At 42.8% G+C, this 25,812-nt stretch overlaps 1 protein-coding gene across 1 annotated transcript; it reads right to left on the reverse strand.

The window, feature by feature from the left end:
- Positions 1 to 21,975: 21,975 nt before the first annotated feature.
- Positions 21,976 to 25,173, reverse strand: CITED2 (Cbp/p300 interacting transactivator with Glu/Asp rich carboxy-terminal domain 2). Its single transcript, XM_068279501.1, has 2 exons — positions 24,787 to 25,173; positions 21,976 to 23,469 (listed from the first exon to the last, which is right to left on the reverse strand). The coding sequence occupies exon 2, from the start codon at positions 23,460 to 23,462 to the stop codon at positions 22,758 to 22,760; it is 705 nt and encodes a 234-aa protein (XP_068135602.1). The 5' UTR covers positions 23,463 to 23,469; positions 24,787 to 25,173; the 3' UTR covers positions 21,976 to 22,757.
- Positions 25,174 to 25,812: the final 639 nt, after the last annotated feature.

The following is a 25,812-nucleotide window of genomic DNA, read 5'->3' on the forward strand; positions in this document are numbered from 1 at the left end:
CAAACAGCGCAAAACTTCCTGCTTTGTGCAGCCGATTTATGCATGAAGGAGAATTACTTGGGTTGTTTGTAATGACACACAGAGTACAGGTTCCAAAGCTAGAAAATGAAGTGCAGTTTGTACATTGAGTCTCTTTGGGAATTCCTAACTGGCTGCAAATTGAAATGGAAAGGTCATTTTCAAAGTACAAAAACATTTGTGGAGCTCTGATTCATATTTATTGCAAAATTGTAAGGAAAGTGGAACTTCACTTTAAACAGGACAGACAACAACAAATGTCCTAGTCAAAGTGGTTTAAAAGTATACAGTGCATATACCATGTATATAACATCTAGACTGCTATTTGAACGGTTTTCCACAGCTTGATCTCTGGGGCGAAAATTGGCACATCTGTTGCTCAGGTATTTTATTTACAGCCCTGGCCTACATCACATTGCTAAACTGCTGAGCATACATAGCATTCCTTTAAGATGACAATAAAATATGGAATTTCAGAGTGCGCATTATAAACATATGCAGAACACGAGTGCTCACTTACACAACAGGATACTTGTTAGTCAGGCTCCTCAGTCATGTGGTGCTACGCTAAAACTAAAGGAGGAGATTTTACATTGACTGTTCAGTGTCTGCCTGAGTATAGTGAGAAGTGGCTGACAGTCACATTTGTGAAATTAACTACCTCGCCTCAATGAAACATTATAACAAAACCACAAATGGAGCTTTGAGTTTCATGGAAGGATTGCAAGCTTCTCATAAACCGGCCATTCATAGGTTGATAACAGGCTGATCTGTCGCACACATGACTACAAGTCAATAGCAAGAGCAGGCGATTACTCCACGATCGAAAATCAGTGCATTATCGATTTACCTTGTCTCACTCATTCCTGATTAAATTTTAAACAAAAGGTGATCTAAAAAAGATACATAGAGCGCTCCATAATGTAAAACCATAAGAATGTTTAATATGCGCAAGTTAAAATTGTACTTACAAAATGAAAGATACAATGTGGGTCATAAAATAGCCTGCAGACACTTCTGTCCCTCCTGTAGTGTGGGCACCACCAGGCTGTAGCCAGCAGCGTGGCGTCCGATGTCCAGGAAAGTCCTCTCACTGGTGGGGGGCGTGTCCACTGTCACTACATGCCTCTAGCGTGATGACGCGTTTCGGCATCATTGCCTTCGTCAGATCACAATGATTATATTTTATCCTCGATAAATCGATCAAAGCACTAGTGTGGCTCCTCTCAATGCAATAGAACACTAAGCAGCCATTGATCGCCTGCTGCACCTCCCCACAGTACTCACTGTACATTTACCCCAGCACTTATCCAGACTTGATCAAGGAGTTTGAATCTGACAGCTATGGACAGCAGCTTTACCGCCTACATCAACTGGTAAACTCTAGTTTTTAATCCATTTCTATACGATTCTAGATGTTTTTTTTTCATGTAACATTTAATTTACCCAAAATGTCTAGTACTGTATCGGATCAGGTCATTTGGGCGCTGTGATCGGCAGATGTCAAATAGACACCTGTGTTAACTATCAGTAATTGGGTACTCAAACGGTGAGTTGGGTGCTCAATGCGGGTAGTAGCCAATTGCTATTACATAGATATTAATGGTTGTAGCCGATCGTATATAATGAGCTACAACTAGCAGGGTTGGGAGGTTAGTTCTAGGCACTTCCTACCACTTTGCACTATTAGATAACAAAAGATTTCAAAAAAAATCCTCTCCAATATCAACTTCATACTGCCCTATGCAATACAAAGCTATGGGAATCTTGACTGCATCCCCCCACCCCATGTGCTCCTGGCACTTGCAATGTGATCAGCAGCAGATATGTCTGATCAATGACTGCCTGTATTTTTTTATTTTCATTAGATTTCCTGTTTATACTGCATCTAAAGTCTGTCCTATCTAAAAATATATGGCTAGCATTAGAATCATTTCAGCACGTATTTAAATTTCATATAAACAAGACCTGCCATAAACTGCCTCAGTGATGTCAGGGCTTCCTAGGGAATGACTAGACAGCATTGTTCTGCAAATGACTTTTAGCTTACACACAGTGCACGGTGCACGGTGTCTGTGGCATCTTGTTTTTAAAAGGGCCATAAAGCTAAATATGCCTCCCAAGTTTCAAACAACAATACAAATATATATCTACATCAAATGTACAACAAACGATAATATACATCTGACACTTTTTAAAAACATATTTTTACAATGTGTTTTCAAGGGCAACTGAAGTGAGAGGTATATGGAGGCTGCCATATGTATTTCCTTTGCCTGGCTGTCCTGCCGATCCTCTGCCTCTAATACTTTTAACCATAGACCCTGAACAAGCATGCAGTATATCAGGTGTTTCTGACATTGTCAGAACTGACAAGATTAGCTGCATGCTTGTTTCTGGTGTTATTCAGACACTACTGCAGCCAAATAGATCAGCAGGGCTGCCAGGCAACTGGTATTGCTTAAAAAGGAAAAAAATGTCAGCCTCCATATCTCTCACTTCAGTTATCCTTTAAAGAGAGACCATGCCTTCCTTACGATGGGTGATGCATTTGGCCAGGTTAGAGATGGAAGTGTCCACAATTTGAGGAATGTATAAAAAGACTGATTATTTGACTATGAGGATACTGATCAAATAATCTATTTTGCAAAACACTTTTCCATTCATCCAAAATCAAATCTTTATTTTCCTCCACGAACATTAAAGAGGCTGTGTTTGAGAGTAATGATTTTTGAGTTTCCTACATTGATTGACAATGTCGTATGGTGTCCTTGATGGTCATAATAAAAGGAAATGGGGGGGATCACACTTGCCCTGAGGGAGGTGAAATTTCAGCAGAGACTATTTGAGAGCCACCAGTAATGCTCTGGCTACGAACAAAGTACTTCTCTCTAAACATTACTTCACAATGATTACGACCTCTGTAAGATCAGAATCCCAATTCTGTGTGCATTCTATAAAGGCCCGTACCCACGCCTAAGATGGCTGATAACTGATTCAGCTGATAGGCGTGTGTACAGTGGCCCTGACCCCCCTGATGGATCAACTCACTCGCGCAACAGCCGATTGCATTGTCTGTGACACCCCCTGCCTCATGACATCACGACACGCTGTCCCGGCGACTCTCCTCCCCTTGCATGGCTACAGAACGCGGTGTCAACTACACAGCCAAGAAATCTTGTACAGTTAGTCATTAAAGGTATCACCTAAACAACTTTTGTTGTTATGTCTTCAGCTACACAGCTGACACATCTGTACAGGCCGGCCAACCATGTCGTCCAAGGGGATCGGGTCCTGATTCCTTACGGGCAACAACTCAAGAGTTGTGTATGCACCTGAATGCAGACTTGACACACTAGCTTATTCAGTAATGAAGAGCCTTCACAAACCCAATACTGGTTCTTTCTGGGTTCGTTTTTTGAAGATTCTCATGCTTTTATCAGAGTGGAGGATCTGCTGTGAGGACTGCAGCTACTGACACTTCTATGGAGTATGGAAAAGACACAGGGCAGACCACTACAACCCCCTGGGCTTGCCTGTGGTGCTAGAAGAACTATCCACAGGGTAACACACATGGATTCAGCAAGAAAACCTGCAGCACACCATGGTGTAGTGAGTCTAGGAACCCCTATTTAGCACAGCATGCAAAATCAGATCTTATTCTTTTGTACTTACTTATGTAACTTTATATTGATCTTAACTTTTTGTATTAATACAGTATAATCTCGCTACAATAATCTCAGGTATAGTAAATACTCCAGTATAGTAAACTACCTCTCCAAGTCCTGGCCAATCTTCATTATAAGTCTATGGGAGCAACACTTGGTATAGAAAACCCAGATATAATAAAACTGTTATAGAAAACAAGTTTTTGGCCCCTAAGTGATGCGGACTCTGGATATAGTAAAAAGTGGGCAGTGCATGCGTCATATGTCAGTATGAAATCCATGTCCGCTGCTCTCTTCAGGCTGGTTGCAAGCGAGTTGATGTCTGATAACATTTATACGACAAAGAACAGCACAGGCAATGGAAATATAGTACTGCACAAATAAGCAGCCTGGGGAAAAATGAGGAATAATGTGAACGTAAACAAAAGAGGATGCAGTGTTACCACTTCCACTTTGCAATCACCAATAGAAGTATTGTCACAGTCTCCCACATGATTGTATGCACTCCTGGGTATCTCTTCCTCTGTAAGGGACAACGCTCCTGGTAACATGTGGAGCACAGTACAGGCTACTTTCACTTGTAGTGCAGATAGGAGCGGGCCTACTCACTGCAAAACTAAGAGTGGAGAGTGCTAAGTCCCGCCTACTGAGGTATCGGAGCCACTCGCATTACAGATGCTTTTTGAAGAGAGGCTTAATGCAGGACACATGCTTTAAATCACGCCCGTAGAGAGAGGTATCAGAGCCACTCGCAAGAAGCAAGTTTCTGCCTCTGTTCAGTAATGGCAGCAATGTTTAAGGAACCTTGGATACCATACCAGCAATTTGTCCAGCATGGCTATGCAGCCCTAAGGTATGCTTAACCTTGTAGTCCACCAAATGTGCAAGTAGTTGTACGGTACCACCAATGGGAGGACAGAGTTGGTCTTTTGCAGCAGAGACAGTACCAGGGAATGCTGGGCCATTTCTAGGACAATTTCTGATATAGTAAAACTTTTCCTGGTCCCTTTGAATGTACTAGAAGGAGAGCATACTGTATATGGATTTTAAATGCATCTTGATAAGTCCAGTCCATCTTTTCTATAGATCTCTGAGGGGAGGGCACACTTAAGGTTCGTACACACGCTTGATCAAAGGCAACAACAGGTCCGTCAACACCTCCTGCTGGGCGTGTTTTCAGCAGACAGTACAGCGTGTATACAGTCTGTCGGTGGACTGATAAGGCAGTTTCTGAGCGATCCGCCGGGCGGATCGCTCAGAAACACCCTTATCAGTCCACCGACAGACTGTACACACGCTGTACTGTCTGCTGAAAACACGCCCAGCAGGAGGTGACGACGGTCCCTTTGTTGCCTTTGATCAGGCGTGTGTACGAGCCTTTAGTTACCTGGCAGGTGTATAGCTCAGCCCAGAATGGGCAGAGTTGTTCCTATGTCATTTCCTGTGTGTAAGGCAAGCTATGACTAAGGACCTGCAAGTCTGAAACACTACAGTTGCCTATTCGGTTTGTCAGTTGTGCTAATAAAAGTTCCTGGTCTCACTACGCCATGGTGTGCTGCTGGCTTTCTCACTGAATCCAGAAAGAGGAGTAGCAAGAGCAGGAACCAGTTCTGGAAAGGAAATGTCAATCATTGACCTGAACTGTGCCCTGGTATCCTTTGCCATGAACGCCTCTATGGTCTCTGGCACGGCAAACTGAAAACTTATTTCAGCTAGAAATACAAGAAATTATCCCTTTTTTTAATCTGCTAAGGATTGTGTTACTGCTCACTACCTGCAGAGTCAAGCATGGACAAACTTGAGAATAGGTGTGAGGGGACAGGATCTCTACCCATACCTGTTCTATTTTGGATCATATTATCACACCCCTGGTAATAAATCAGATTTGGGCTTGAGCAGCACCTTTAGCAATTCAGCAACACCCTAAACTGCAATTTTAATTATCGACTATGGTGCCCCAAGGGTTGCTGGAGGGGCTAGTTTGGACACAGGTGCTTGACTGTGACATGAGTTTGGCTATACTGTATTATAAGGGAAGTTAGTGATTGGTAAGTGACGAGAATTACTGGCCAAATTAACATGCAATAGTTCTAAACATACCCTGGGAATGAAACCAAAGTTAGGCTCCCTGCACACTGCAAATCCGTTTTCCGATTCCGATTCCGTTTCCGATTCCGTTTCCGATTTTCCTTGAATACATTCAACAGAAAAACGGATCAAAAAACGCAGCATGCAGTTAAGATTAAAAATCTGAATCGGATGTAAAAACAGATTAAAAAGCGGAATCGGAATCTGAAATGCATGCAGTGTGCAAGAGGCCTTAAAGAGAACCCGAGGTGTGTTTAAAGAATGTTATCTGCATACAGAGGCTGGATCTGCCTATACAGCCCAGCCTCTGTTGCTATCCCAAACCCTCCTAAGGTCCCCCTGCACTCTGCAATCCCTCATAAATCACAGCCACGCTGGGAGGCTGTGTTTACATCTGTAGTGTCAGTCTCAGCTGCTCCCCCGCCTCCTGCATAGCTCCGGTCCCTGCCCCTGTCCCTTCCCTCCAATCAGCAGGGAGGGAAGGGATGCAGGCGGGGACCGGAGTTCTGCAGGAGGCGGGGAGAGCAGCAGACTGTCACTATAGAGATAAACACAGCCAGCTCTGACAAGCTGTTTGTCAGCAGCGTGGCTGTGATTTATGAGGGATTGCAGAGTACAGGGGGACCTTAGGGGGGTTTGAGATAGCAACAGAGGCTGGGCTGTATAGGCAGATCCAGCCTCTGTATGCAGATAATATTCTTCAAACCCACCTCGGGTTCTCTTTAATGGGGACAGGTGGAGAATCTTTCCCTGCGCAAACCTTTTCTTGAGAACTCAACCCAATGACCGAAGGGAATTCAAACGAAAGATAAAAGGCTCATTCGTTCAGAGAAAATAATTTTTAAAAACAAACAAGTCAATGAAAACGTACAAAACTTGATTCAAGGGGGAGATGGAGCAATTGTTTTACTGATGCAAGACTTACATTGGAAACACTGGGCTAATTAGAAGGTATTGGTGGTCAGACAGCAACATGCCAACATCCAGAATGGCCACTACTGACAGCAAGGGGAAGCAAAAGGTAAAATAAAATTATAGCTAGATCTCACTAATATAAATGTGAAAGTTTGGATGTTTGTTACTCAATCACAAAACAACGGCTGAACGGATTTAAAGGGACTCCGAGCAGTGCAGAAACTATGGAAAGATGCATATCATTTTAAAGCTCTCTTTCTCCTCTTTCCAATGATATATAAACCGCCGCCATACGCCTTTTAGTTTTCACTATTTTCGCGTTTGAAATTGCCGCGGCCACGATTTCAATCGCGAAAATAAAGAACACGAAAAAGAGTAGAGCGACGATTTAGGTGTCGCCAGAAAGAGGAGAAAGAGAGCTTTAAAATGATATCCATCTTTCCATAGTTACTTGTATTACACAGGCCGACACTTTCCCCAGTGTCAGCAGCTCCATTCAGCAGAAAAAGTCGGCCTGTGTAATACAATGTAACTATGGAAAGATGGATATCATTTTAAAGCTCTCTTTCTCCTCTTTCTGGCGACACCTAAATCGTTGCTCTACGCCTTTTAGTTTTCTTTATTTTCGCGATTGAAATCACGGCTGCGGCAATTTCAATCGCGAAAATAGCGAAAACTAAAAGGCGTAGGGCAGCGGTTTATATATCATTGGAAAGAGGAGAAAGAGAGCTTTAAAATGAAATGCATCTTTCCATAGTTTCTGCACTGCTCAGAGTCCCTTTAAATGAAATTTGGCACACACAAGTACATTATCTGGAATAATCTATAGGAAACTTTTTATTCCCATAATGTAAAAGTGGGCGGAGACAAATACAAGTTACACTGGGAAAATGTAAACTGCAGCCATTCTTACACTGTTAATGGCAGGGTTCTCAAACTTTGCACAGTTAGTCACTGGCTGACTGGGATTAATATTCAAAAAAGTGGGTGGAGCCTACAAAAGCCAATCAAAATCCACCTAATGATTTTCAAGGGGAATAATTAATTGCTGCCATTCTTGCACCGTTAATGGCACAAGCCTCAAACCTAGTGCAGTTGGTCATTAGGTGACTGGGGTGCAAATTCAGAAAAGGAGGTGGAGCCACAAACAGCTAATCAGATTTGTTTCATTTCAATACAAATTATTGATGCCAAAGAACACAAAGCTCACAAACTAAGTCACCAGACCACAAAGCTCACAAACACAGCCAACACCAGCCAAATACACACCAGGGCAATGCCAGGCCATCAGCTCATAATCATATACATACATATATATATATATATATATATCCAAAATAATAATTTGTCAGAAATGTAGTCTAGCAGTGCATCTGTACAGTGATCGCTTCCTGCATATGTAATTAGCTGAGCACAACAGACATCTCTGAAACACTGGAGGAGAATCTGCCATTGTAATCAAACAGCTGTCACACCTAATGCTAATTTTGCTGGCAGGAAGGCTGAGCTATACATGTGTTTCTACAAAGTTACAGCCAAGGTAAAGGATCTTTTACATGAATGGCAAAACTGTTTACAGCACTATTCAGCCACCAAATTGTCAAGAGCAAGCACCGTCTCGTTAACACATGGTGCGATTACTGCAGATAGAAAAAATTGTTGTCCCTATCACTTCTAGCGGAGGGCTGCTTCCCACTCTGCCAGTGAGACATGCTTATCGCAGATAAAAAGCAAAGGGGGAAAAGAGGGTATTTGGAAATCAATTGCAATTATATTGTAATGGTACATTCACATCGGCTCGTTAGTGGCGCAGTGGAATCCATTGACATACAGTGAGATATACTGTGCAATATCGGGTAATTATAGGTGAAGTGAAGCATAGTTTTCATTGACTATGCTTCACTGTAAGCAACTTGTCCAGTCCATTGAAATTTTGTTTTTACGGGGCATGTAACGCCCCAGTGTGAACCTAGCCCTAGGTTTCTGAAAAAGCCCTGAGTGTCCTTTTACACTTAATCAGTTTCTCTCAGTCATAACTGAAAGGACAACTGATTTGGAAAGTAATGTCCATGTTTTACTTTAGCTCAATTCCCAGTATACACGTTTTAACTGAAAGCTTTTTCACAATGCACTACTAGGGAAAGTTAAAACATCAGTTTTTCAGTGTATAGTGTAAAAGCGGCCTCAGGATATATAATAAACAAAGATGATAAAGGAGTTGCTGGTTTTTACACCTGAATGCAATTTTAATGAAAAACTGTCTCGATACCAAGCTGCATATAATCGAATTTTGCAAGAAGTACCACCAGTATGCATAGAAATAATATTTGGTAAGCAGTCATCCACTAGGAAAATGGATAAGGGCTCTTCCACACAGAGTCCATTATGTCGCAATGGACAGTATCAAAACATCGCAATGCAAGTATATTGCTATGAGGCTTTACACAAAGTGCAGTAGGTCCTGACATTAAATGCACTGCATGCTGGGCAACGACAGTGAGGCATACTTTCATTGTACCACAATGGTGCAACTTTTTAGTTATGTTGTGATCGCAATTGACTTGGTGTGAAAGACCCTAAGGGGGACTAAGCTTACAGCAAACTAGATGGGGAGGGAGGCTACTTTCTGTGTCCATTGCAATGGACAATATCAGTGCATCTCAATGCGATGCCCTTATAGGTTTACAGTACCTTCACATGGGTGGTGCCGTGGGTTCCATCAGGATAGCACACAGCATGCAGTGCTTCTACAGGGCAAGATAGCATACTTTCAGTGGTACTTTTCAGCACCATTGTGTTGTGATCTTATCTGCATAGTGTAAAAGGAGCCGGAAAGGAAAAAGATATAAGGTTCTGAGGAAGGATTAAATGAATGGCCATCCTGCCGAAAACCTCAATGGATGTCCCAGGGCTGAGGGGGAGGGGCAGTGTCAACCTACAAGTTTGCTGCCATGGAGGCTACAGGGAAAGCCAGTTCCCAATAATCATTCCTTTCTGCTTACCACATAAGGCAAGTCATATTTGTGACAAGATTAACAAACCAAAAAAAAGAACAAAAAAAAAGTAAAAATCTCTTAAGAGATGACAAAAAAAAAAAAAAAAAAATCTTGTAGGCGGCTTCTACCTGTTATGGTTTGTCCCAGCTGAGATTTTCCTCAGTTCCTGACACTGCTTTTTTAAAGGGGCACTACAGCGAAACATTGTAAAATTTACAATATATGCAAACATATACAAGTAAGAAGTACATTTCTTCCAGAGTAAAATGAGCCATAATTTACTTTTCTCCTATGTTGCCGTCACTTACAGTAGGTAGTAGAAATCTGACAGAAGCGACAAGGTTTTGGACTAGTCCATCTTTTCATAGGGGATTCTCAGGGATTTATTTATTTTCAAAAGCACTTAGTGACTGGCAGTTACTCTGTCCAACTGCCAAAAAACTGTGTAGCGAGCAGGGAAGCTGGCCAGTATCATTGTTTAAATCCTTTTTAGGGAATATCTTTATAAAGAATAAAAGCCTTGCTGAAAATACCCTATGAAGAGATGGACTAGCCCAAAAACTGTCACTTCTGTCAGATTTCTACCACCCACTGTAAAGGGCAGCATTATAGGAGAAAAGTAATTTATGGCTCATTTTACTCTGGAAAAAACATACTTCTTATTTGTCTGTTTGCACATATTTTACATTTCACAATTTTTCGCCATAGTGCCCCTTTAAGTGCAGAAAAGTATGCAACTGTATACATGCATGTCTGGTAATGCCTTATTCCAGATTCCACTGCACCACAACGTGTCAATGTAAAATGCACAATTACAAAATTATTGCATCACAGTTGCAGTGCGATTATACTGTCTGTTGCAATGCATCAGCATAGCTTCAACTGTCCCCTCTTTTGGAGGGACAATCCCTCTTTGGAACACCAATCCCTCTGTCCCTCTTGCTTTCTCCAATCCCTCTTGTCCCTCTTAAAGAGAATCTGTACTCTACAATTCTTACAATAAAATGCATACCATTCTATTCAATATGTTCTCCTGGGCCCCTCTGTGCTGTTTCTGCCACTCCCTGCTGCAATCCTGGCTTGTAATTGCCAGTTTTAGGCAGTGTTTACAAACAAAAGACATGGCTTCTAACCAGCATGTGATAGGCTGAGAGAAGCTCAGTCTGTGACGCATACAGAGCCTGGAGGGGGCTTGGAGAGGGTGTGTATGTGTGCAACTTCTATCCCATCACCAGCAGAGCAGCACATTCCTGCCTGAGCCGACAAAGGAAAGAAGATTAGATTATATAACAGAGATAATATAGCTACTGTGCAACTAGGAAAGGCTGCAGTAAGACAGACCACATTCGAACATTTATAGGAACTTATAGAAGAAATAAGGCTGAAATTTTTGTTACAGAGTCTCTAAGTTTCCCCACCATACTTTATAAAGGATCCAGTGTAAACATCCTCAATGTTTCTTACATTAGAAATGCAGTGTAAAAATTAGTGATGTCTATGATATGTGATGCAGGATGATTTAAGTTAATTAAGGCCTCTTTCACACCAAGACGTTGCGTTTTAGGGGACGGTAAGGTCACAGAACGTGCCCCTAACGCAAGGCATGGTGGTGTTGAAGTTGGACATCAGATTGAGCCGTGTTATGAGGCTTTCGGTGCTTTCCTGGGAAGTCCGGATCTTTTCAATGATTCAGATGATTCAAATGGGATCATTGAAAAGATCCGTATCTTTGAACCAAATCTTTGAATCATTTTACTGGGGAAGCAGGAAGCAGGGGTGCAGCAGAGTGAGAGGTGCAGGAGAATGAGGGCACATTGAGGGTGCTAATGGGGAAGGGAGATATGCAGCAGGAAGATTGTGCTTGTGCACAAAAGCTGCAGTTCCTGTTTCTTCCAGACATCCACTGTGAACCGAATCCTTCATTGTGATGATCCGGATGATTCGACTCACAAAAAAAGATCCGGATCAAAGATCTGAATTGTTCATGATCTGGACAACACTACAGTGCAGTGTATGTTAATTAGCCATGTGGCTAGGAACAATAGGGACTCTCCCCTTACTGAGCATGTGCAACAGTCTAAGGCCCCGTTCACACTGCACGCGTTTCCAGACGAGTTTTGGGAACGCGGGCAGAAGGCCGACACGCACGACATCAGACAGTGCATAAAGTGCACTGTCTGATGTTCACACTGCATGCGTTCGGACCAGTGCAGTCTGGGAACGCATGCTGCACACATTTTTCACAGAAACGCATGGCTGGCCCATTCACGTCAGTGAATGGGATCAGTCACGCAACACATACAAACGCGGATGGCGTGCATTCTTATGCGTTGCACTCCGAACGCACGGCAGTCCGCGTTTGTAATGTTAACAGGGCCTAACTCAGCTAAAACCACCTATAACGCACAGCATGCTGCACTTTCTTTGAACATCCAGCGTTACACTGTAACGCAACATGGGCACTGTGAAAAGCCCATTGATTTTTTTCATTACTGTGAGTTGGGCTGCGTTACAGGCTGCTCTAACGTGCGCCTGTAACGTCCCACTGTGAAAGCAGCCTAAAGGACAACTGAAGGGACATGTAGGCTGCCATATGGATTTCCTTTTAAACAATGCCAGTTGCCTGGCAGCCCTGCTAGTCTATTTGGCTTCAGTAGTGTCTGAATCACACACCAGAAACAAGCATGCAGCTAATCTTTTCAGATCTGACAATGTCAGAGACACCTGATCTGCTGCATGCTTGTTCAGGGTTTATGGCTAAAAGTATTAGAGGCAGAGGATCTGCAGGATCGCCAGGTAACTTGTATTGTTTAAAAGGAGATAAATATGGCAGATTCCATATCCCTCTCGCTTCAGTTGTCCTTTAGGTTAAGTGGCTTCCCCCCTAAATTAGCCCTAGACTACAATACATACAGAGACATTGGACTATGTATGGATTAGATTGTGAACCCTTCTGAGGGACAGTTAGTGACAAGACAATTCTCTGTACAGCGCTGCGGAAGATGTTGGCGCTATATAAATTCTAATTCATAATAATGCACATTTTATATGCAAATTTATGCAGCTTGAAATGGACCAATCGAATCCTGCTGAGATGGAAATTAAACTTGCATCATTCTGCACCAACTGAATTATTTCAGTCATTGGCCATCCCCAGTAATGTGGACACAATTGTACTTTGCTGTAAATTGTCTCATGGAAAGAGAAGGTACAGTTAAGTAATCACTTCAGGATAGTACAGCAGTTTGCAAATATTTTATCTCCCTGGAAAGCTTGATGTGCACCCAGAACTGCTGGTAGAGGATGTGTTTATTGCCTATTCATTTTACAGAGCCATGTTCCTGTAGCATTGACATTTTCCCCAGTGCTTTACAAAGTACATTAAACATGTCAATTGTTTGAGGAGTTCACAATCTAAATCCTAGCATAGTCATTAGCTATACAGTAGAATCCCTTTATAGTAAACTTCAAGGGACCTGGCCAAGTAGTTTACTATATCAGAATTCATCATACATTGTATATTCATTACAGACATTTGCTGGGGACAAAGTACTGAGTTCACGATAGCCAGAGGTTTACCATATCAAAGTTTACTAGAACGATATTCTAATATACACACAAACATACAGTACATACACATACATCCAAAACTTTTATAGAGAACTAGAGGTGGATCTTCATGGGTCAGAGGGGGCAGAGGGGACATAGAGGCATGTTCTATGCCCCAATGACATGGCTCTGCAACCCCTAAACCCCCCACCACCGCGCTATAGTTGCCCGAGTTTAGTGACAAGATTTGTAGCTAACTCAGAGGTAAAAACAGGGGAGAGGAATTCCCTGTTCAAAACGCCCGCCAGGGGCATTCCTGCAGGGTTTCCTGAGCTGCCATTGGGCAGCTCTCTCCTTGGCCCCGCCTCCCGACTCCCTGCACGCTATGAGAGACACAGTCTCAGTGCAGCGTTGGGACCCAGAGGTCACGAAAGTGATAGTGGGCCATTGCAGCCCACCGGAGCGGCGTTCTTTGTTCTTTCATTTTTTTAAAGGAGTTGTCAGGGGGAGAAAAAAAAGTTTCACTTACCCGGGGCTTCAACCAGCCCCATGCAGTCATCCTGTGCCCTCGTAGTCACTCACTGCTGCTCCAGTCCCCCTCCGCCAGCTAGTTTCGTTTTTTGCCGACCTCGGCGGGCCGCATTGCGTACATTTTTACGCATTCCCACTGGTGCAGGAACATTAACACATACGTTTTTACGCTTTAGTGGCCTAACGCGTAAAAATGTATGCGTTGGTACTATCCCGCGCAAAATCCTATGTGTTAATGTTCCTGCACCAGTAGGAATGCGTAAAAATGTATGCAATGCGGCCCGCCGACCCCGAGGTCGGCAAACACGAAACTAGCTGGAGGAGGGGGACTAGCGCAGCAGTGAGTGACTATGAGGGCACAGGATGGCTGCATGGGGCTGGTAGAAGCCCCAGGTAAGTGAAACTTTTTTTTGCCTGACAATTCCTTTAAGCCCACCTCGAGCTCTCTTTAATCACTGTCGCCCATGGGTATCGGATCCTTAGGGCATGAGGGCATACAGACAACAGTCAGCTATAGCCAAGTAACCAGTTTCATTGCTATAGAGAAGAGATCAGCTATCGACAAGCAGGCCAAAGACAGGAATACATTGGGTCATTGCCAGCACCTAAATACCCCCATGTGCCAGATCTTTAAGTGACCTTAGGTGATACCTTTACATACCCTTGATGGTCCTACTTGACCATGGTTCAGCCTAGCTTATATACAAAGCTCGCCTATGGCCAAATTTAAGGCAGGCAAGCAGTTGCCCAAGTATCTTTTTGGATGTGGTAGTTCCTGTAGAAAGTCTACACAAATCTATGGCGAACATACAAATTCCATGGAGTACACTTGCCAAAAATCTAATACGAGACCCAAAGTTTGACACCCTATATACCCTAATGCAATTTGAAGAGGGCTGTTTAAGCTATCCATACAATGTCTAACCCAGGCATTGGCAAACGTGGCCCTCCAGCTGTTGAGGAAGTACAAGTCCCACAATGCATTGCAGGAGTCTGACAGCCACAGCCATGACTCAATGGCAAATGCATTGTGGGATTTGTAGTTCAACAGCTGGATGGCCAAGTTTGCCCATGCCTGGTCTAACCTCATAGCCAGAACCACTAGCATTTTCCCCCCATTTTGCTGAGGACCTGAAGGATCCTTAAAAGTGAAAAACACTGCACATTATATATTGCCTGCCCTAAGGGCTCAGACACACTAAGCGCTTTTCTGAGCGCTTTTTGGCCTCCAGAGCTATGAGAGCTTTTTAAAAACCGCTCCCATTGACTCATTAAAATCACGGTAGAATCGCACGATGTCAATGGGAGTTTTTTTTTTTGTTTAAATCTCAACGCTCTGGAAGCAAAAAAGCACTTATAGTGTGTCTGAGTCCTAAATGACGTGTATGTGAAGCTGTTATTTTGCAGCTTTAAATTAGCAAGTAGTAACACCCATAATGCATCACTTCCACCTCAGGACAGAGTGACTAAGGAAACAATTCACTAGTGTCTGAATAACCAGGCAAACATCCAGAATGACAATAGACATTTGCATACACACTCATTGTCCTCAAGTGTTACTCATAAAGTCATGAAGGCCAATACTCCAGCATCTCTGCTGTTTACAGCAGGCAAAACAAGGTCTTAGATCTGATAGGAAGTTGCATCCTGTGTAGAAATCCAAAGTGCTCCTGCTAATGCGACCACCACCACAAACCATACCTTGTCGGTATAGTTTTTGTATAGCTTTCTGAATATCCAAATACTGCAGCATATCTCCCAACTGTATGTAAAGAAGGAAACTACTGAAAGTGGTACTAATCTGAACTCCATAGAGCTTAGGTCTAGTTCACACTGCAGATCACAAAACTGTCTTAGGGCCTGAGCCCACTGCTGCGTTTTTAAAAATGCATAAAAACAGCCTAAATGCATAGTAAAAGTGTTTGAAAATGCATGAGTTTTTAATTTGCAATTGTCTTCATATTTTAAGCAAGTGATTTTACAGCAATTTTGTGTTCCGATATTTTTGTAAATCTCTCAAAATGCTGCATGCACCACATTTGCACTTTGGTGAAAATCTAATCATTGCAGTGAGAAGCCCTCCATTGCATTTCATGGTCAGAGCACTTCACTGGTTGCTGGTGATCAGCAAAGTGCTGAAAGTCACTTGGCTCAGCACTTTCACTACAGTCTACAAAAATACACAATTTACAAATACTCAACGTGTAGCAAGAGGCATCCATAAATAATTTGCTCCAATTTTGAAATCTATAGTTCAAACATGAAGTTGTAGTTCCAAAGTTAACTGCCAGTCAGATTGTACAGTCCTGAGGTCACAGGCATGCACACAAGAAGCAAAGTTAAAGCAGACCAGAACTTCCTCTCTGCTCTTAGATAAGCAACAGCATAACCTTTTGAGAAAAAACACCATTTGTTACAGCTGATAAAAATCCTAAAATAAATCTGCACGGTTTCTACTTCCTGCTTTCACGTAAGCAGATATATTAACACCCTGTGCTTTCAAATGAGCTTGTCTGCCTTATCCGCTGTGGCAGTCAGGTGACAGGAGAGAGATCAAATTACAACTTGATTAGACACAGATGAGGGGGATTTAGACAGGCTAAATACATAACAGCTGCATTTCTCTACTTTTTCCTTCTGTTCAGTGCAAGAGTTCAGGTCCACGTTAACCCAAGTAGGCTATAGTGTTGCTGCACAGGCTCCTGATTCATTTCCAATGCAGATGGGGAGAGAATATGTATAGAGAATGGAATGCTGCAGTTGGACAAACAATTACTTGCAAAGTGTTTGACAATATAACAATGGCCAAAAACCATGTTGCATAATGGATTGTGAAAGCAATATAGGAATTCAGAGCCAAACATTCTAAATTCTGATAAAAAAATGAATGCTAAAACCAGGTAATAAAGGCAGTTGAACACTTGATGGCTACTGCATTACTATTCACAGCAGCAGATTACCATTCAAAGATTACTGGGCAGGGAAGTCTTCCTTGAAGGCTGACTGCAGACATTCAATAGACCAGGCAGAAGATTACATTCTAAAAAGTCTCCAATGGATGATTAATAATAAATAGCCATCTATAAGATTGTGCATACACATCTGTTGCCTAGCAGAACTTACACCACATCACAACCAGTACACCCTTGAATGTCCAATAACTGTACATTGCATAGTTGTATTTTTAATCAGATTATTCAAAATTACAATGCACGTAAACAAGCTGGTGGGCCTAATCAATCCTGAAAGATCAGATCATCAATTGTTAAAGTGGCCATACATCAGGCAAGATGGCGGCCGATCCAACCATGCAATTTGATTATTATAATTGATTCGGATTAAAATCTGAGTTGCCAAATGCCTGCACGACAAAGCGGCCAATTTAGGGACAGAAATTGGTCGCATTGTCGATAGCGCATTCTGCAAGATGTCGGGCCGAAGTTGGTTGGTCTGATGAGCGTCGGTAACAGCGTGCAATTTCCTGAAACTCGACAAAACTATCCACTGCCTCGCTGCTGTGCCAACCTAATGTCAAAGTCCCCACCAGTGCCCTGTGTAAAGTATACATTACCTGTCTGCAGCCTCCGCTTGCCCCCTGCTGCTCTGGGCACAGTCTCTTCTGCATACACGCCCCACATGGTTTCCTGGTAAGTGTGTATGTGAAGTCACACATGTGCATCCTTACTAGGAAACCATAGAGTGCATGTGTATGCCGAAGAAAAATCCCAGAAGCCTGCAGGGATCAAGCGGGAGCTGCAGAGAGGTAATGTATACACTGGCACAGGGACATGGGGGGGGGGGGGATCAATTTCAGCCTGTAGTGTATGGGCAGCTGACAGATCTCTCAGATTTGAAGGAGGTTTGTCTCGGTTGAAACTGCCCATACATCGCTAGATGTATGGCTACCTTTAGAAGTAAATCGCTGTGACTGATTTATATGGATACGATTGCAAATACTGTACGTTAATGCTGTGGATCGTTTAAATACAAGCTCTTTGATCTGAATGACAGTCTTGAAAATAGGATTGTTCTGTAAGAAAATAAGTTTTATGGCCCACAGACACTTGGAAGGCAAATTGCTTGCACTTAGCGCCAGCGTTTTGTGGAGATTTTTCTGCAACAGAAAAATCACTGTACAGCAGTGCATCTCAAACCTGTCCTCTTTACTCCCCAACGGTGCATGTTTTGCAGGCAACCTCACCTATGCACAGGTGGGTTAATTAGTGTCAACTACATTGAATCCACCTAGCTGAGACACTAATTACCCCACCTATGCATAGCTGAGGTTGCCTGCATAACATGCACCGTTGGAGTCACGAGGACAGGTTTGAGAAACAGTGATGTCTTGAGCAACCACGATTAGTGCTTTAGCATTGTAATCGTGGTCACAAAAGGACACCACAGAAAGAAACTGTAGGTAGCACGTTTAGCTATCGATGCTAATCGTGAATCGCTGTGCTAGTGAGATCCCCGCCATTTAATACTGCAGTTAATGGTAATAGCCCCAGTGTTAATGGGCAACTAAAGGCTATGTTCATAGTGGAACGTTGCAGCTGTGTTATAAAGTCTAAGGGCGCGATTCCACTAGAGCGGCGTGCGGCTGCGAGCCGGCTCTTCTGGGTCTGCGGGGAAAGCAGACGAATCTATGCACGGATATGGGATCCGCAGCCTCCCGCGCCGATTCGGTTGGAAAAGCCGGCCGAATCGCTAGCGGTAGCGATTCAGCCAGCGTTACCATTGCACCCTATGGCAGAGTTTCCCCGCACTAGTCGCCTGCGGAGAAACTCTGCGGATTCGCGGCGGTTACCGCTTAAGTGGAAACGCGCCCTTAAAATCAGAAGACTATGCGACATTCAGTGTGATGTTAGCGTTGCATTGTAAAGTGAAGAGTCATGGTAATGCACTGCTGCAATGCATTACTTCTAAACGCATACATTACCAGGTACAGGAAAGCACACTTTGTTGCTTGTATGCTTTACTGTACCCAATGTATGAGATGGTAATGCAGTATTACCAATTTTTTTGCGTTGAGACTTTAATGTTGCATTGCAACATCCCACTTTGACTATAGCCTTAGAAGTGTCTGATGTTCAATATTCTGGGAAGAACGATATGCTGTCTGCATAGCTTTATACATATAGGTCCAATGCGCCGTGTGTTAACATTTATTCTGCTATAGGTCCCCTTGTGCACCAGACCCTCGCATGGAGAATGTCAAACATTTTTATACCACATTGAGAAAGTGCTTATATAACCAAGCAAAACAGAAATATCCTGCCACATTAGGACATGACCCTCAGCTGGCCATAGCCTGTCTAAGGAGATCTGAGGCCATTGTAAGTCTTGAAGATTTTCCACATCAGAATCAGCCTGCATGTTTCTCCACAAGAGAATTGATAGGATTGCCTACTATACTCCATGCAGACAGCCATTTTGGAAGGCATTAAACAAAAATCAGGATGATTAATAATATGCTAAGTTTACAAAGCATTTTGAGGCATTCTTTCCTTTGGAACCATGACCCTATACACTTGCATATGCAGCACCACTACACTTCTGGCCAACAGCAGCTTTGAGCTACAAATATTCAAACCGTTGTAAAAAGGACACTGAGGAATATGAAGGCATTTGCTCCCTCTATTAAACTATGCTGCCAATTTCCAGATTGTTTTGCTTATCCTGTATCTAAAGCCTGGCACACCTTGCATTTTGGCCAATCACTGACCATTTTTACCACCTCCATGTAGTACGAGAGTTTACCTACACAATAAGGTCATATTACTGTATTCAAAATCTGTTGACCTTCATATTACATGGAGGTGGTAAAATTGGCCAATCAAAACTGGAGTGTACCAGGCTTAATACTGTCACTCACCCAGAAATGGTATCAAGCTCTAGGATTAAAATATGGCAATTTTTTGCGTGCGATTATTATTAGTATTATTGTGAATGGTGTGTGATTCAGACACTACAGCAAAAGGGATCAGCAAGACATACAGGCAAATGGCATTCTTTAAAAAGGAAATATGGCAGCCTCCATATCCCTCACCACATGTTCCCTTTAAAGTCTTTCTTCATATCAATGGCTATTGGGCATCACAATTGTACTTTGTTATCCAATACCAGGTACCCTTAAAATGAACTAGTCAGTTTCAAATATACATCTTATGGAGACTACCAGAGTCTGGGCGACAGGTAGCCTATCTGTTCCAAGGCAGCAAAACACTGGTTCAGCACCAATGACTGAACCAATCACACAAGCATGCAACTCATGAGCCTGACTACAGCACCTTCCAGGAAAAAGAATGGGTGGCAGAGTCACCAGAATTGACTAAGATCATTTAAGGATGGAAAAATATGGAATTTAGTAGCCAGCCAGAGGTTAGAGAGCCAGTTCCTCTGGCCACCAGAAACTAAAGCTTTGACAATGCCTGTAACTTTGGGGGATGTTGGCTTTCTGATTACAGTAGAATCTCGTTATAGTAAACCTCTGAATATAGTAAGCTCAGTCTTCAAGTCCCTGCAAATGCATCTTTATAAATATGCAATTCATAACAAATTCTGATATAGCAAACAACTTTTCCTGTTCCCTTGGAGTTTACTATAAAGGGAGTCTACTGTAGCCTTTTAGCAAATGCCCTAAGCACTATGTAAGATTTTCAAAGTAACCTGCAGTGAGGACTATGGAGGCCACCAGCTTCAAGACACTTGCATGACTTCGTTTGAGTTTTGCTTTAGTTTGACTCCACTGGCTGTATTTTTCTTTTTCCAGGTGGGAGTCACAGCATCTGATATGCATGCCCATTCCGGGTCAGTGACTTAAAGCAGCACAGAAGTCAGGCAACTGGCATTGCTTACAGAAATATGGCAGCCTCCATTCTCATTTCAGATTCCCTTAAAAGCCCCCCCCCCAAAAAAAAAAAAAAACAACAACACTGAAATGAGAAGACTAGGGAGTCTGCCATTTATTTCCTTTTTAAACAATGCCAGTTGTCTGGCGGCCCTGATGAGCCATTTGGCTGCAGTGGCATCTAAACACCAGAAACATGCATGCAGCTCAGCAAGATAGCCAGGAAACTGGTATTGCTTAAAGAGAACCCGAGGTGGGTTTGAAGATTATTATCTGCATACAGAGGCTGGATCTGCCTATACAGCCCAGCCTCTGTTGCTATCCCAAACCCCCTAAGGTCCCCCTGCACTCTGCAATCCCTCATAAATCACAGCCACACTGCTGACAAACAGCTTGTCAGAGCTGGCTGTGTTTATCTCTATAGTGTCAGTCTGCTGCTCTCCCCGCCTCCTGCAGAACTCCAGTCCCTGCCTGCATCCCTTCCCTCCCTGCTGATTGGAGGGAAGGGACGGGGCAGGCACTGGAGCTATGCAGGAGGCGGGGAGCAGCTGAGACCGACACTACAGATGTAAACACAGCCTCACAGCACGGCTGTGATTTATGAGGGATTGCGGAGTGCAGGGGGACCTTAGTGGGGTTTGGGATAGCAACAGAGGCTGGGCTGTATAGGCAGATCCAGCCTCTGTATGCAGATAACATTCTTTAAACACACCTCGGGTTCTCTTTAAGGCCTCTTTCGCAGTGGGACGTTAAAGTCGCACGTTATAAAAATTATAACGCAGACTAACGCACAGCAATACAAAGTCTGAGACATTCACAGTGCACACGTTGTGTTGTGTGTAACGTGTAGCAAGATTAGAAAGTGCTGCATGCTGTACGTTTAGCAATACATTTGCTGCGTTGTGTGTTGAACATGATCAGTAATTTTTAAAATGCAACGCATGCGCAGTTTTCGTTCCATCCGTATGCGATGAAAACGGCACACCAAGAGACAACGCAGTGCAAAATAACGTCCAATTTCATAACCTACATGCGCTGCGTTAGGGGCACGTTGTGCAACTTTAACGTCGCATCAAACGCAACGTCCCACTGTGAAAGAGGCCTAAAAGGGACAGCCTCCATAGCCCTCTTGCTTCAGTTGCCCTTTAAGGCATAGGAACACAGGAGCTAAAAAGTTGCAGTTGCCCAAAGCATCCAGTGTTTCACTTACTAGAAGACATCTGACTGCAACTGCCACTTTCTACATCAGCTCCCATGCATTTCAATACACAAGTACTGCACATTCCACTTGTAACTGGTTCCATTTAAAAGCCTTTAACCTAATGCCACAATAAACAAATTTTAGACCAAACTAAATAGGTGCACTTTGCAGCTCTTTATTGACATTGGCAAATTAAAATAGAATAAATTAACAAGTTTATTCCAAAAAAGAAATTTTTGTACAAAAATACTGTCAAAATTTCCTAAAAAGCTTTCAACACAGTAGTATTTATCTCCGAGACCTAAATTAACGCTATTAGCACAGTGTCAAACATGTTTTTTTGGGAAAACAAAACGCATTTGTGAAATGTTTTATACCGATTACATTCCACCCTCATCAACTTCTCTTTAAAAAGGGTGAAACACCAGTAACCAGAAGAAGAAAATTAAACAAGCATACACATTAAATAGAACAGTAGGACTTTTCCTGATCCAGCAAGGCTTGGCCCTAACTTCCAGTTAGCAGAGAAAAAAAAAAAAAAAAAAAAAAAAAAGTGCACAGCAATGCATAGATTTATTGAAGCAACATGGCAGTATATGTACCCTATCAGTTTTGCCTTTACAGTTCATGCAACCATCAATTCTATCTTTTATTGATGCAGTCCGGCAACAGAAAAAGTAAAAGTGGACTTAGGTTAAAAAGGACCATAAAATGGCTGACTTGAGACAAGGAAAAATTTGCTGAACACACACTATTGCAGGAAAAAGTGGCTCAATCAACAAGGCAGTGGGGGATAAGAAGAGTAATAAAATGTGGGACCTGACGAAAAAAAAAAATATATTTATATATTCTGTACAGATTAATAGTGGACTCTGGAAGCAAGAATCTGTGTTCCTGGAGGAATGTTTCAAGTTCTATTTTTGCATGTTCATTGTACAGTTCTAACAGCTGACTCTGTTCGGCTGCTGTTTGCAAACAAAGTCCGTCATAAAATCAAACTCGTTCTGTCCCAGCCAAAGCTCAGGTAATTCCTTTATACGATCCAAACCCATTTCTATCACTAAGGACATGAGAACTTCCTCATCGATAAAGTCTGTGTCAATGACACTAGGAGGCAGCATCGTTGCAGGGACATGGCTGACTGAAGACGGCATGCCAGTGCTGTGCTTTGGATTGCAGTCTCTAAAATGCTGCCCTGTCCCATTTATCTGATGATTTGCAGGATGTAAGTCCGGCAGATAGTGGCTGTGTTGATATGGATGATGTGTGAAATATTGATTGTTCAGTTTCTGGAGCTGCAGGCTGGCAGTCAGTTGAGCTGCTTGATTTGTAACTGGAGGTCCCATGAATTGTGAATTGTTAAACCTTGCTGCTGCTGGTGCCATGCTGCCATTAGGATGGCCTCCATTTACATTCCCAGCCACCATGGCATGCCTGATGCCATTATTAGAGTTCAGATTGCTGGCACCATAGTGCATGTGTTCCCCCATCAGGCTGTTGAAGGTGTGCTGCTGCTGTTGCTGCTGCGGGTGATGGTGCGGGTTGGGGAACTGACCCATGCTCATCCGATGGGCTGGATGGTGGTGAAGACCATTCGTTCCATCTGGAAACCGGCCATGATTCATTGCCATTAAATGGTCTGCCATTGCACACCTAGGGAGAAGGAGTAAACAAACATCAGACATGCATCCCACTAAAATACAATTCAAAAATGACACAAGGCAACCCAAGATCATAAACCGTTACGTAATGGCAGATTAAGCTGTAACAGCAAGTGCCACACTTCTGTCTCCGCATAAACCTGCACATTGCACACGGAGCTGTATACATTTAGATACACCTACAAAAGCCCTTGTTCATCTGAGCTCATTTCCTGCATTGTGCAGCCGTCCACTTGCTCGGCTGCTTCTGCTAACAAAACAAACTGCGATCTTTAAAATGCCCTTTAAAAAAATTTGCAAAAAGCACTAGAAAAATCATTTGCTAACATGAAGGGATCAAACCTGCCAAGCTCAGACCCCCATGACGTACGGTTATAACAATATCACTGACACATTGCATTTCATAAGCACAGTTACAGATTCACAGCAATACATTAAGTACCAGTAATCTTCTCTGCAACTAAACCAAACCCTTTAACGCTGCCATTAAAATTGGATTGAGCTGTCTTAAAACTACACAGATCAGTTATAGAAACCTAACAGGGCAAGAAAAGCTCAGTTTGTGAACAGAAGTATTACCAGAGATCAAGAGTCACATTAGCTTCAGCCAGTTCCAGTCATACAGCACATAAAATATAAATACTCAACTAGACAGAGCACAAAGTGTGCAAGCAATCGATATAAACTAAACAGGCTATGCAAACAAAGGTACTACATCTGCAGGTTTTGCCCATATGCTGGGGCAGCAGTCAAGGTGTGTTTAGGGGTGCTTGCATAAAAGACTGCCAAGAGACTAAATAACTAGCCTTTTACCATGAAGAGATTAATGCAGCAGCAGCACAGGGTGTTGACACAAACACCAATTACCTAACACTAAACACACAGGGTATAAACTGCTTTACTTTGATAACTTACTGATCCAACAATCTGCAGCTACTTTATCACAGGCTACACTGGCAAAAGCATTTGCAAATTCATTCCAACTTTCATCACACAAAAATATAATATAAGCAAAAATAAAAAAAAGAGCAATCCAAAGATTTTCGTATCAAAACACAGAATGAAAAAATAAAATAAAAAACCAGAAATAAATAACAGCTCCCAGATCAGCACAAGCAATGGAAAGGTAACATGACTATTTAACCAACTTTCAGAAAAAGCTGAATTATTTATCGTTGTGCAGAGAGTCACAGCGACCATTGCCATCTGTCTTCCATCGCAGACTCCATAAAAGAAAGGAGGAAAAAAAAGAAAGAAAGAAAAAGAGCCCAGCTCATTGTATCATCATGAAACAGAAGTGCACGCTCACCCTTGTGATTGATCCAAGAACGTCGCTAGAAGTAGACTAAGCACTAGATCCCAGCATATAGATGGCTGTCTCCGCTCCCCCTTTGTACTCTGGTTATGGATGATCCTGTAAAGTGATCTTGCTGCAGAGCTGTGTCTTCAGCGACTCTTCAGCAAGAGGCATCGGGACTTGCCAACAATGAACCGTGTTTCTTCTTCCCAGCTTGTTAATATAGGATTGCAGAAGGGAGGAGCAAACCAAGAGAGGGGGAGGGGGAGAGCGAAGGGAAAAAAAAGCCTAGCAGGCAACCAGAAGTAAAACCTGGATTAAGGATAACCACAGCCGGAGCTGGAGGAGATCCAGCAATCCTGATGCTGCCGCTTCTCTCTCTCTCCTCTCCGCGTGACACGTGTGTTTGATCACTTGCAGTGTCCTCAGAGAGACTGAGCCGCAGAGCTGCCACTAGGTGTCTTTATTTTCTTTTCATTGCTCCTTTGTAGGGAAAAAAACAGCACACAGTATAAATTGATAGTGCTATTAGGCAATGGAGAATAAAAAGGACAAAGGGTTTATTTATTTTTCTCAGAGGCTGAATCAATCTAAATGATAAACATTAGCCCAGCTGTAAACTAGTACAGGAACAGATCCAGAGTTTAGACAGATCAGATAATAATAAATAGATTATTTTGTCACTGCAGCATGCATGTAAATACACATGCTCACTTCTGTACAGTAGCTGGGTTCTGCTTGCTTTGTCCTAGAGCTTTATTTCCCACAGGTCAGGATTAATCAGCACATGAAAGCAAGTGATGCTGAAGTGACTGTTTCCCAATATGTTGACATGCAGATATCATAAGGCTTTCTGCTGCCCACAGCTATACTTCTGCCAGTGCAGGGGTCATTTGTGCTGCTCTGTTTACTGGACTCGCAGTCTGTGTTTTAAGTGAAGGAAAGGTTATAGCAGTCCCGTGTTTACATAAATGCATTCAAAGAATTTGTTAATATTTAACCACAGCAACACACTGTTTTAGCTGTGTCCGTGTGTGT

This window comes from Hyperolius riggenbachi, chromosome 4 (assembly GCF_040937935.1).
Source record: "Hyperolius riggenbachi isolate aHypRig1 chromosome 4, aHypRig1.pri, whole genome shotgun sequence".
Classification (NCBI taxonomy): domain Eukaryota; kingdom Metazoa; phylum Chordata; class Amphibia; order Anura; family Hyperoliidae; genus Hyperolius; species Hyperolius riggenbachi.

Bases quoted from the DNA above. Each gene is read 5' to 3' on its own strand.
- CITED2 (XM_068279501.1), bottom strand. From the start codon at position 23,462: ATGGCAGACCATTTAATGGCAATGAATCATGGCCGGTTTCCAGATGGA.